This window comes from Manduca sexta, unplaced genomic scaffold (genome assembly GCF_014839805.1).
Source record: "Manduca sexta isolate Smith_Timp_Sample1 unplaced genomic scaffold, JHU_Msex_v1.0 HiC_scaffold_1093, whole genome shotgun sequence".
Taxonomy (NCBI): domain Eukaryota; kingdom Metazoa; phylum Arthropoda; class Insecta; order Lepidoptera; family Sphingidae; genus Manduca; species Manduca sexta.
Genome location: NW_023591924.1, coordinates 1731 through 15542, shown reverse-complemented (window position 1 = coordinate 15542; position 13812 = coordinate 1731). Strand labels below are relative to the sequence as shown.

Here is a 13812-nt window from a genome sequence, read left to right as displayed (position 1 = left end):
TAATGCAATTGAAATTTGATAAACGGCAAAGGGGTCCAAATATATTGCCTAGGGATACTGGTTGCCAGGATAACAAACCTAAGGTCATGTTCAAAAAAAATCCGACACTGCGTACTCATGACTTTAGTGATAATAATGTGCTGATAAGTGGGTACGTACCTATAGTTTGGACATTTCCTGCTCGCAGTTTATCGAGTGTAGACGTGTTTAATTAATAAAATAATTAGACTATCACTTATAAAAGTCAGAATATAGTGGTGAGCTGTTTCATAGATTAGGAAGTTTTGTGTTATCAAAAATGTCGGTGAGTTTCATTTCTTTTATACTAGATTTTGTTCGCGGCTTCGACCGCTAAAATGAGTTTTTGGGATAAAAGTTCCGCTATATATTTTCCCGGGATAGAAACATTTACCTGATATACACAGTTGATAAAGGCTTGCGCATACTAATAAGCGATAGCCTAGTTGGTTGTGGAACGGACTGCCGAGACGAATATCCGCAGGTTCAAATCCCAACACACCACTGACTTTTCTAAAAAATTATGTGTATAACAACTTTACTTTGTGGGTTCGGGGCGAATTGAATTGTAAAAGCGCGTGTGATTGACGACTAAGAATTTATTATTATTTGACACATAATCAATAATATACACAACTACACAATATAAACGCAAATACATTTAGGGACTAAAGACGGTATCGCGACGGAGCTCGGGTGATGCGTGTACGCGTGTGGCGAGGGCCGACAACGGACTGGCGACGCGTCCCCGAGCCGCTACGTGGCTGTCCATTGGCCGAGCGGTAACGCGAGGCCGTTGTTAAAACGCTCCGCGCATGCGCGCTACTCGCTCGGCGCGTTTTAAAATTCGGACACGTTATATCCTCCCCCTCCGAGTCACTACAACGACCCGTTGGTGACTCGGCAACAACAACATGACGTGGCCGTCCGCGAGGGCGCCGAGGCTGTACTGGGGCTGAGACCTGACCAGACTCACTATTATACGGCTTCAAATCAGAAGCATGAAACTTTCCTAAAATTTGGGCATCTAAGTCACTGACTTCGTAAGTAGTAGGACTAACAACTTTACTTATTCGATAAGGTCCATCACGTTTGGACATAAATTTTCTGGTCCTACCTTTGGATGCATCACTGAGTAGATGAGTAGATACAAGTACTAAATCACCTACATGGTACTGTGTAGTCTGTCGCGTCTTATCAGCATACTTTTTCCTATCATCTTGACGAAACTCAGCCCTATCTCTAATAACATCCCAGTTATCTATGAACCTACGAAGGTATGGGGTGATCTGAGGGAGGAAATTCTCTTTATCTAATATGGCTCTTAAATCACACTGCGCATCAAATGGGGTTCTCATTTCTCTGGCGAACATAACGTGCGCGGGACTGGATCCTAGGGTGGAACACAGGGCACTATTCATAGCAAATCGTATTGAAGGCAAAAATTCTGGCCATCGGCGGTGCTCATTTCTCACTAGGATCGAGAGCTGTGTCCGTAAATCCCGATTCTTTCTCTCTGCAGGATTTGCCTCAGGGTGATATAAAGGAATAAGATTTTGTTTGATGCCAAGTATGAACATGCATTGTTGCATGGTGGCTGAGATAAATTGGACACCATTGTCTGATATGACTCGGCGCGGGAATCCATATCTAAGAAAATATTCACTAATAAGCACAGATGCACATATCTCTGCAGTCGCTTCTTTCAAGGCAAATAATTCGACCCACCTGGTGGCCGTATCTTCGACTAATAATACCCATTTCTCACCATGTTCGCCGTCTGGCAAAGGCCCAAAAAGATCGATGGCGAGTACTTCTCCGCGCTGATGAAGGACTGGTGTCTGTAGGAGTCCAGCGGGCTTCTGATTCGATGCCTTGTATCGCTGACACTCTTCACAATTCTTTAGATAATCCGTAATATACTTACGCATCCCCACAAAATAATAATTTCGGCTGATGCGATTAAAAGTCCGTTCTACACCTTGGTGTCCGGCTGTGGGGGCATCGTGAAATTCCTTTAGGATCTTTTCACGCATAGTAACTGGCACGACGAGCTGTGGCTGTTCACTATCTGAATCTGGAAGATAACGGTAGAGAACTCCTTGGTTCATGATGTAACCTCTATCTAGCCATTGAACGTTGACTGGCCCGGAGTCTTCAAGACTGTTAATAATTTTGGCAACCTCGGGATCTTCTAGCTGCTCCTTACGGAGTTCAGCGGCGCTTGCCCGTGGTAAATCAACGTTAACACTGCAGACATCACAACCTTCTTGGTTGGTGTCGTCGCACTGAGGACGGCTTAAGGCGTCAGCCACAACGTTAGCTTTTCCGGGAGTATATTCGAAACGAATATCAAAGGCTTGAAGCTTCATAGCCCATCTAATGAGACGCCCGCTTGGCGTTTTGAGGGTTAAAAGCCATTTTAGCGGCTGGTGATCACTTTTGACCACGACTGGATGTCCATCCAGATAACCCCGAAATTTATCTGTGGCCCAAACAACTGCTAAAGCTTCCTTCTCGGTCGTGCTATAATTTCTTTCCGCTGACGTCAACAGACGGCTGGCATACTCAATAGGCCGTTCTTCGGGCCCTTCGCCCTGAAGCAAAACAGCTCCTAAAGCGTAGTTGCTGGCGTCTGTGCGTAATACAAAGGCCTTAGTATAATCAGCCTGAACTAATATAGGCGCGGAAGTTAACATGTTCTTCAGGGACTGGAATGCTTCCTCTTGGGGATGTTCCCATATCCACGGTTCGTTCTTACGAGTAAGCTTGGTTAAGGGTTGACTTACTTGGGAAAAATTCGGAACGAACTTCCTGAACCAGGAGCATGTTTGTAAAAATGATTTTAAATGTTTTAAGTTCTTAGGACTGGCCATCTGCAGGACTGCGTCGATCTTTGCAGGATCCGGCTTGATGCCTTCAGGAGTTATCACATGTCCCAGGTAATTGATCGTTGGTCGTGCAAAGAAACATTTTGCACGATTTGCACGAAGGCCGAATAGACGCAACCGGTCAAATACTTTTTGTAAGTCTTCTAGATGGCTAGAAAAATCCTCTGAAATGATTAGCAGATCATCTAAATATGCTAGCAAAACAACGCCCTGCAAACTAGCGCCAGAACGAAAACGATCAATCAAACGTTGAAAGGTCGAGGGCGCATTCTTTAAGCCAAAAGGCATACGTGTGAAGCGGTATGTCCCAAATGGAGTTACAAACGCGGTTTTATCACGATCAGCTGGGCGAACTTGAACCTGCCAATATCCCGCTTTCAAATCAATTGAGGACATGAAACAATGATGCTTCGTAAGCTGCAGCAGCTCATCTATGAGCGGAAACGGATAACTATCCGTCTTCGTCAGAGCGTTTAACTTGCGATAATCTACGCAAAATCGGATACTATTGTCCTTTTTGGGAACTAATACGGCAGGAGAGGTCCATGCAGACTCGCATTCCTCAATTATACCGTCTTCCAGCATTTTATCAATTTCGATTTTCATCAACTGCTTCTTTGCAGGAGTGAGGCGATATGGAGGTACTGATATAGGCGGATGATCCCCAGTGTCGATATGGTGTTCGGCATACGGAGTGGGAGCTCCCCCTGGTCCGAAGACTTCTTCATTATCGCCTAAAAGTGAAGCTAGCCTCTCACGTTCGGGAGGATTAAGCATGGTTCCCTCGTCTTCTCTTAGGAACTCAGCAGCAGAACAAGACGCAAGGCTGTTAGAATACTCATATTCTAATGGATATACTTTTCCAGAACCATGAAAGCGCCATGTGGAAGTAGCAAAATTAATTTCCAATCCAGCTGCTGTTAAAAAAATCTATACCTAACAGTGTATCATTGTCCATCGCATCGGGAAAAACAAAAAATTCTACATGAACACTCCTACCTTGAATCTTGACTTCAAGCGTCGTTGACAGCATCTGGCGTGTTAGCGCGGAACCGTCGGCGAGCTTAACACGCATTGGGCTTGGTTTGAAGAGTTGATTATGCTGTTTCAGTAGGGCGTAGAGTGTGGTTCCGGCAATAGATCCTTTAGACGCGGTATCGATTAAGCCCATTCCTTTAATACCTAAAATCTCGATACCTAAAATAGGTCGCCGTAATGTACCCTCATGGCGAGAATTAACTGATGAGAAGGTAACGAACCTCTCATTATTGCGTTTCGAAGCCGGACCACTTAAATTATTCATTTTCAGATTGTTTCCTGGTAAATTCTTAGTGACCCTGTTCAGTAAACCGGTTTTCGAAATTTGTCCCGAAAAATTCATGGTCACCCTACTTCGTGAGCCCATTTTCGGAATTTGTCCCGGAAAATTTATGGTCACCCTACTTTGTGATGGACACTGTTGAAACCTAACATTTTTGATAACGCGATGTCTACTATGCAATATAGGTAAATCACAATACTTATGCAAACCATTATTTACGATACACTTATTATAGTTAGGTTCCCTAGGAAGCAATAACTCACGTTTACTAGGTACACGAGTGCGATTAAAAGACTCCCCCTGAATTACAGGACGAGATGGCACATTCATAATACTTTTATGCTTAACTTGTTTATAGGGAACATTCATATTACGTTTACAAACAAAATTACTATCGGGGGGTGTACTTTCGTTATTATACGAACTATTAATAAGACTAGGTTCTGTAGTGGTGAGTCCTGTGTTTACATTAGCACAGTTTGAACTTGCAAAGTTAACACTACAATTACGAGAACATGAGTCAGGTACAACCCCAGTACAAACCATAGGATAGGTATCAAAATTACTTACGTGCGCGGACGCCTTACCAGCAGCCGTTGCAGGAGGGGTCGGATATTTTCGCGGTTTCGAGCTCGACATCGGAATAAAATCAATCGCGCTAAAATTTGAATTACACTTAGAACAATTAGGACGAATCACTCCGCTCTCGCCGCATCCATAACACGATATAATATTATTATTCTTATTGTTTATATTACTATCACGAGCACGATCTACACTTTGTAATAATTTACGACACTGTTGACGTGTATGTCCATAGTTTTTACAATAAACACAATACGACGCTTTCCTCATCGGAGTAGCGTTGGAGTCGATGCTTGGTATATGATGACGCGAAGAACCCTCTGCTGTCGAAGACTGACGGTTGTAAGAAGCTCGTTGCGTTGACGGCCGCATCGTCGCGGTCGTCGCAGGCGTCGGCGATATAGCGCGGGCGCGCGTAACAACGGCGGCACCCTTTGAGGTGTCGGCGCGCGTAACAGCGGCGGCATTCTTTGAAGTGTCGGCGCGCGCCTTTTGTGAATCCGCTGTGGCTTCCTCGATGCTTCGAGCTTTGTGAAGGAAGTCATTAAAATTAGAGAACTCTTCTCTTCGAAGTCGTTTACGTATGTTATAATTAAGGAGTCCGTAGATCATATCCAACTGGACTTTTTCAGTGAGGTCCCCGCTGGGTAGACGTGCTAAATGGGCGCGCGCTTTAGCCACAAAAATATCTGTTTTCTCTTGAAGCCCTTGTGGGTTGGAGAAGAGTTCCACGTATATACGATGTGGCGGTCGGCTATCTCCGAAAGCGCTGCGCAAGCATTGAAGTGCGCTATCCCAAGTGGTGATGGTCTGTTTTACTCCTTGCCACCACGTGGCTGCTTCGTGAGTAAGCAGCATTGATAGCCCACGTAGAGCGTTAGTGTCGCTAACGTTGGCACAGTCTTTAAACGCTTCCACTGCATCAATAAAACCATCGAGTGACTCCGATGTCGCTCCGCTGTAACGAGCCTTACACGTTGCGAAGTTGCCTGGTGCAGGTTGAGCAGAGGACGTAGGTGTGGCCGGCGCGGGTGAAACACACGCGGGCGAACAAGATGGCTGACGGGCATCTAGAACTTTATCAAGCAGGCGTTCGAAATGTTCCGCTTGCGCTTGCTGCAAGGATGTCATCATAGAGGCGATATCGCTCGCCGTGATGCACGCCGAACCTTCAGTCACGGACACGCGGCGCCGCTCCGTTGACCTTGGCGTCGCCATTTCTTCTTGTTCCAAGTCGAAGTACTCGGTTTGACGTCGTTTGTTCCGTGCCGTACGTGGCATTTTTGGAACGATCACGTAACAGTTAGTTAGCACTTATTCACAAAACTTATTCGGCCCTCTCGTTGGGCAGCCAGTTTTATAACAACTTTACTTTGTGGGTTCGGGGCGAATTGAATTGTAAAAGCGCGTGTGATTGACGACTAAGAATTTATTATTATTTGACACATAATCAATAATATACACAACTACACAATATAAACGCAAATACATTTAGGGACTAAAGACGGTATCGCGACGGAGCTCGGGTGATGCGTGTACGCGTGTGGCGAGGGCCGACAACGGACTGGCGACGCGTCCCCGAGCCGCTACGTGGCTGTCCATTGGCCGAGCGGTAACGCGAGGCCGTTGTTAAAACGCTCCGCGCATGCGCGCTACTCGCTCGGCGCGTTTTAAAATTCGGACACGTTATATCTTACCCAGATTAAAGGTGAAACAAAATGTATGAAAATGGACCTTGAGGTATCGCCTTAACGGTGAAGGAAAACATCGTAAGGAAACCTGCATACCTGAGAAATTCTCTATTAGGAATTTTCGAGGGTGTGTGAAGTCTACCCGCACTACAGCGTGGTTGACAAAGGCCTATTCCCTCTCAGTAGTAGAGGAGGCCCGTGCCCAAAAGTGGGACAGTATATAATACAGGGCTGTTATTATTGCGCATACTAAAGCCGCGCCGGGCCGCACAAAATGTTAAACATTATAATATATTTTATATCCGCTCGAGCGACCACCGTACGCAAGGTGTTGACACCCCCATAGCCCATACAAGTGTATCGCTTTCCGGGATCAGCATGAGTATATCCAGTTCCAACAGGCCGGCATAATTGTGTCGACTGCCAAGGGGTAATCATCTCTCGTCAGTCGACCCTCTATTGGACCCCACTCCACTTACAATCAGGTCCAGATATTTTGCCGTTGACGTACAAAAAAAATCCGACTGAAGACGCATTGGTTCGCGTTGTAGGGGCTCAGGTTTGCCGGAATGCGCATTTTTTTTTATTTCAGGTCAATTTAAAGTGTTGTGTATTTAAGCTTATTATTACTGTTCACTTTATTGGAGCTATTTATAATGTAACAGCTACTGGTCGTCCTAATTATAAATAAATAATACGTGGGTGAATGCGATGCGCGTTCTCTTTGCGCTATACATCGACCCTAACATATATTAAAAAAAATAAAATATAATTCTTTATTCGTCACGTAGGCGAACATAGCGCTTATGATAAGTCAAGGTACATGAGAATATTTAATTATTACCTAAATCAAGTAGCTTTTAACTAAAGACAATTTATATTGGATATAAAATAAATGAAAGATTATAAAGTAAACAAAGAAGCCAGCTCGGGCAGGAAACAAGAAATATAGACAAAGGGAGGAACGCGTCGCGATCCTCACTGGTGAGGACACGAGCCCTAACCTAGCTAACCTACCAGCCTTTCAATTATACATTGCGAATGATATTATAATTCATGCTTATATTTTCCTGTTAGCAACGCCTCGTATTTTAAACAATAACCGGCCTAATTAACGGATGTATGGTTGATAAGTGCAGTATCAGGATTGCCTCGGAGCTGCAGTTACCTACATTGCGGTTGGCTCGGATGTTATGGTTGTTTACGATCTGAATGAAGGTGCAATATACTGGTTTCAGATACCAATATCAAAATTCCAATTATTCGTTAGTTTCGGATAGAATCAGTTACGGATATAATAATGATACAGCCCTGTATTATATACTGTCCCACTGTTGGGCACGGGCCGTCTCTCCTACTGAGAGGCATTAGGCCTTAGTCCACCACGCTGTAGTGCGGATTGGTAGACTTCACACACCTTCGAAATTCCTGTAGTGAACTTCTCAAATGTGCAGGTTTCCTCACGATGTTTTCCTTCATCGTTAAAGCCAACGATAATTCTCAAAGAATACACACATGATTTTAGAAAAGTCAGAGGTGTGTTTGGGATTGAACCTGCGGACTTGCGTCTTGGCAGTCCGTTCCACACCCAAATAGGCTATCGCCGCTTTTTTTTCTTTTTACTCCTTAACGACTGCAGAGGACCAATGGAGAGTGAGGAAGGATAGGAATTTTCTAGAATGGGCGGGGCGGAATAGAAAGGGGAAATGATCGCGAGCCCTCATAGACCTCAATGTGTATTTTCAACAATGAGGTATATACACTTAAATGTGTGCCAAGGACCGCGACAAATGTCCTCCATGCACAGCGTTACGGATATTAGGGCGAAGCAACGAAAACGCTGTTGCTAGGTCTCTCATATGTGAGAGTCCGCCTGGGTAGTGTACCACCGCAATGACTATTTTTGTCTAGCAGTGTGTAGTCACTGTTGTGTTATGGTTTAAAGGATATTATAGCCAGTGTAACTACTGGACATAATAAGACTTAACATATCATGTATCAGGATGGCGAGCGCAGTGGAATACCAAATACTTTGTCATTCAAGGTGTTGGTGTTTCTACTGTGTATGGGCGGGCGTATCGCTTACTATCAGGCAAACGGCAAGCTCGTCTCGTCATTTAAAGCAAGAAAAAAAGCGTACAGTTGCATGTTGGTAACTACAGTAGCTAAGGAGATGACAGTCGTAGTTAGCAGCGCCCACCTACGAACATAAACATAGAACAAAGGTTTTAAGGTGAAAAGAAAAAGAAATAATATAAAAATAATATGTGTGTTCGTGTTCACAGTACTCTAAAAAGGCTTACAAAAGTAGATATTTACTTATTACGATTGGGCGCGTCATTTGATAAGAAATAGATTGGTACCGCATTTAATAGTTGAGTCTGAATTAGCGAAGAGGCATATTAAGGTTTATTTCATGGAAATAATATCTAGGTTTAATGTTAAATATGATATATAAACTACTATACCTGTGTGGCGCTCAATGAGGGAGGCCTATGTCCAGCAGTGGACGATTCCCGGCTGATGATGATGATGACATCGGATCGTTTTTTCTCTACTATATATACCTTATATCATGTGTTTCTTATATGAGTTCACAATCTGTTATCTATTAATTATATGTTATAACTAATAATAACTAGTACGTTGTTGCTCCCATTTGATACGTAGTTCGCCCCCCCCCCCCCCCCCCACATGAAGTTTCACAGGGTTACACAATATAACGTGAAGGGAGAGAAAAGTAAAACATAATAAAAATAGGACATAGATACTGACTTAGTCTAGCTTATTATATACAATTATTATAATTATAAACCATCGGATTAGCGGGCTGAAGTGGCAGTGGCCAGGACGCATAGCTCGCAGAATTGATGGCCGATGGAGCAAGAAGGTTCTCGAAGCCACGAACTGGCAAGCGAAGCGTCGGACGAGGACAGATGACCTCATTAAACTCGTAGGAGGTCGCTGGATACGGGCTTACAATAGATCGATCGGGAAATCTTTGGAAGAGGCCCATGTTCAGCAGTGAACCTCTTACGGTTGATGATGACGATTAACTAAACTGTTTGTTCTTATATTTACAGACGAAATACTACGTCGTAAATTTTCTGAACGAAGATAAGCCGGAGTACCGAGTTGTGCTAGATAAGCCAGACTGCGTAGTCGTGCCGGAGTCGTGGGTAAAATACCATTATTCAGATTACACAGTCGTATTAGTTTACCCCGACGAGGTGGTTAATGAAGAAAGTGTTAGGAACGACGAGACACCGGCGGCCGGCTGGAAACAATATCTCTGCCAAATAATAGATATATGTGGTGAGTGATTTTTATTACATAGATACGTTGTCCTAGCTCAATATTTGCAAGACAAAAGCAAGGTAATTGCCTGACATTCACTCAGTCAACCTCCAACCACGGTCGCGGCTAGTCGGTTTACAAATTTTTGTATTTTTATAAATAAAATGCCTTCCCGTATTTTTAGACGATGTACAAATTATACTCCAACTGGGAATGAAAATAACGTTTCATTTCATACGTTAGTGATAAGTATACACTATGTAACTTATTTTTGACTAATAAATGCATTTTATTCGACTGACATGGCGACCAAAGACCAATAAACTAGATGGCCACGGCGGTCGACGCTCGGGCCCACTCGGGTACACTCGGGCCGTATCAATGCAAGCCGCTAGGGCTGTACAAGTATGTGGCTATAGTAAATAGTGCGTTGTTTTTATGTGCAATTTTGTTAGTCTATGATGCCTCTATTTGTAAAACGTTATTATATTTTACACTGATTCGTAACCGTGGTTTGTAATAATGTAAACTATTTATATAGTAATTCGCGTGATGGTTTGTGTGAGAGCGGAAACCATTCAAATTCGCACAAATTTGCCGCCAACGCCACAGTCACGATGAAGGAGAACATCGTGAGGAAACCTGCATACCTGATTAATTATCTATAGGAATTTTGAGGGCGTGTGAAGTCTACCAATCCGCACTACAACGTGGTGAACTAAGGCCTAACCTCTCTGTAGTAGAGAAGACCTGTGTCCAGCAGTGGTATAGTATATAATACAGTGCTGATAATGTTATATACACTTATACTCGCTTTTGCTCGCGGATTCATCCGTGTAAAGGAGTTTTCTGGTAAAGTCCCGTTATTCTACATTGTCCCGGGATATAAAGTAGCCTATAACCTTCCCAGGGTCTTAAATTATTACGTAACGCAATTTTTTAAGATTTTTGACCCTCCCATGTACCGCGCCGTAACGTTTTCCCGTACGCCCCCGCCCCCCTCCAAAAGTTATGTAACTCTAAAGTGATTTTTTTTTGCAATATTCACAATTATTTTACGCAAAATACCTGAAAATCGCTAATATACCTATGCTTACCTACGCTTTGTACGATACCCCATCCCGCCCCTGTAATGCATCGTAACGTTTTACAAGAAAAAGTTGCGTTACGTAATACTTGTACGGCCCCTAATAAGGTAATATACGGATGTTTATTTACAGATAGCTACAACGATGCAAAGAGTGCTGCTATGCAGAAAAATGAAGGTAGAAAGAGAAAAACATCGCAAATGAACGATAGAGGTACCGAAAAAAAAACATTTTTAAAGCTGATTATTGTACTATTGTAAGCAGTGGGCGTATGGCATACTCGCTAACTGTCAGTATCTGCGACCAAGGGCGTTGCTAAGGGGCGCCAGGGAGGGGCAGCTGAGCCCTCTCCCCTCCCTGGAGATTCTGATAAACTTGCCAAATGTAAAGCAACCAAAGTCCTAAGTCTTTCACTTGACAAGCTTGGTCGATTCCCGTACGCTCAATTATGATCCTCTCTATGTTATTGTTAAAGCGGGAGAAGGGGACCTCCTACTTTACCTACAATTCATATTTTTCTCATTCACCATACCAACAAACCCCCCTCCCCCCCCCTGGGGTATCGACTGGCGACGTTAGTTAGCGGATTAGTTCCGCCATTTAAACGTCTAAATTTATTTCCAATTTATGATTTGTAATTGATTTAAAAGTAAATAAATCCATTGTCCACAGAGTCAATAGAAGTAAAACGAGATGATAATTGCAAGAGAAGGCGTACCATGAGAAGTACAGCACACGAAATGAACACCTCAAACACGCAAACTACTCAAGAGTCCAACAACCTCGAAAAAGTTTTCACGCAAATGACACATTTCTTACGCAGTCTCATTGACAGCGCTACGTTAATGTTAAACTCTGTTAACGAGTGCACTAATGTTAACACTTCAATGTTAAATGTTAACAAAGACGAGTGCACTAATGTTAACACTTCAATGTTAAATGTTAACAAAGACGAGTGCACTAATGTTAACACTTCAATGTTAAATGTTAGCAAAGACACTAGTGTTAATACAAATTCGTATACGAAATGGACGTTGCTGCATCAACACCCTGGCCCAGGATTGACTGAGCTGATGGAAAACTCTAAAATATACGTTGTCAAAAACAAATTGGATCAATATACAAAGGAAGCGAACTCGTCCACAAATTTGATACGTACAGTGTTGACATTAATTTTAACCAGCCTGCATTGAAGAAATGCTCTCTATCCGGCAAAGATTTTAGGTTAGACAGCCATGCGGTCAATGCATTGTTCGGTTACGTAAAACACATTGGGAGTAAAAGAGGATGGGGTGATGTTATAGAAGAAGACTTTAATAATTGCGTACGAAATAAATTAACAGAAGTGAAACGGCAACGTGTCTAACATTCTACTGTGCTCGCCATTCTAATACATTGGATGTTAAGTCTCATATCTATACACTTTATAAAACAAAGTCCGCTTTCCTGTCTGTTTTGTATGTGATAAATTTTCTCAAAATCTACTGAACGGATTTTTATGAAATTTGGTATGGAGATAGTTTAAGATCCTGGGAAGGTTATAGGCTACTTTCTATCACGGGAAAATATATAGCGGACTTTTATCCCAGAAAATTCCTTCACGCCGTCGAAGCCGCGAGCAAAGCGAGTATATTAATAACTGCGACTCAGGTCCGCTCAAGTGCTCTCAATATTATTATCGATATAGACAAAATCAAAATCACCCAAATCGGAGTTACTTAGTTCCCTCCCATACCGACGATAGCGACACACTAGTTATAATAAAAATACGTTGTTACTTAATATTTTCTATATAATTTTTTTGTATTAGATATATCTTGTTTTTAGAGTATGCACGTTGACGACGCGCCGACCCCGTCAGCTGCGTGCCGACCCTTCAATAGAGAAAGGTGATACAAGTGCGCGTAAACGATGTGTCGACCCCCCGCCGGTGTTGGGGACATTATAAGAACATTATAAACGACAGACTTTAATTAACACAACAAAAAAAGTATTAGTGAAACTGTTCCAGCCGTTCACGCGTGATGCGATGACCAAGGGAAATGGCGATTCATTTTTGTATATATAGATTTATTTAAAGCACGCTAGCACTGCATGTTTAAAAAAGTTTGGTTAGACGCCGATGTTTTAGCGCTGCAGCGAACTCCAGATTTTGAACAAATAGTTTATAAGGACGTTCGTGTCTATCGGTAGAATACAGGTCGAAGAGTTAAATATAAAATAGTAATAGAATTTTTTTATTTACAACCTCTGATTAAGCGACATCAATAAAATAGGTTTTATGTTTTACTGTATGTATTTTTTTTATTATACTTTTCCCACTTTATACTTTATATCTAGTTTTTACAAGGTTATTTTTTAAATAACTACTTATTTTTTTAAATATTATGTAATCTAAGTTGTCTATAAAATCTCTTGGTGCAGTTTCAAGAAACAGATGAGTCTATGTTACTTCATTAATGATAATAATAAATAAAATAAATAAATCAATACAATCGCTTTTTTATGATCCATCGCGAAAATGTACCAATCAGAACAAAGTTTTTTGACAAACTCACAAACGAGTTATTTTGATTGGTTGATTCTCAGGATTGGATCGGAGATAAATGCCACTCACACAAATGTATAAGTCCCTTGTACATATACGAGCTAGTCACAATAACATTCTGAAAACAGTGGCGGAGACCGTTATGTCACCTACTCTAAGGCATTTCGTGGGAAGGATGATAAACTAAATTCAGAAACTTGTACTTCTCCTCTCTCATCCTCTACAATTTACGGAACAAAATCGTTGTTGTTATTGTTCTGATATTAACATTGGTGCTTAAGTAATTATTATTTTACTAATAAGTACTATGGTTCTGTGTTCTCTGAAATAAATAATTGATTATTATTATTATAACCCGACTAAATACAAAAGT

The 13812-nt window shown here is 42.2% G+C and overlaps 1 protein-coding gene across 2 annotated transcripts; it reads left to right on the top strand.

The window, feature by feature from the left end:
• The first annotated feature begins 175 nt into the window (after positions 1-175).
• LOC119188484 lies at positions 176-12339 on the top strand. 2 transcript variants are annotated; one of them, XM_037445030.1, is made up of 5 exons: positions 176-304; positions 9590-9821; positions 11024-11104; positions 11564-11785; positions 11831-12339. In XM_037445030.1, exons 1-5 carry the CDS (start codon positions 299-301, stop codon positions 12082-12084), a joined length of 795 nt encoding a protein of 264 aa, XP_037300927.1. In that variant the 5' UTR covers positions 176-298; the 3' UTR covers positions 12085-12339. The 2 variants fall into 2 exon arrangements, with proteins under 2 accessions (XP_037300927.1, XP_037300926.1); XM_037445029.1 differs by having other exon boundaries at positions 11564-12339.
• The last annotated feature ends 1473 nt before the right edge of the window (positions 12340-13812 follow it).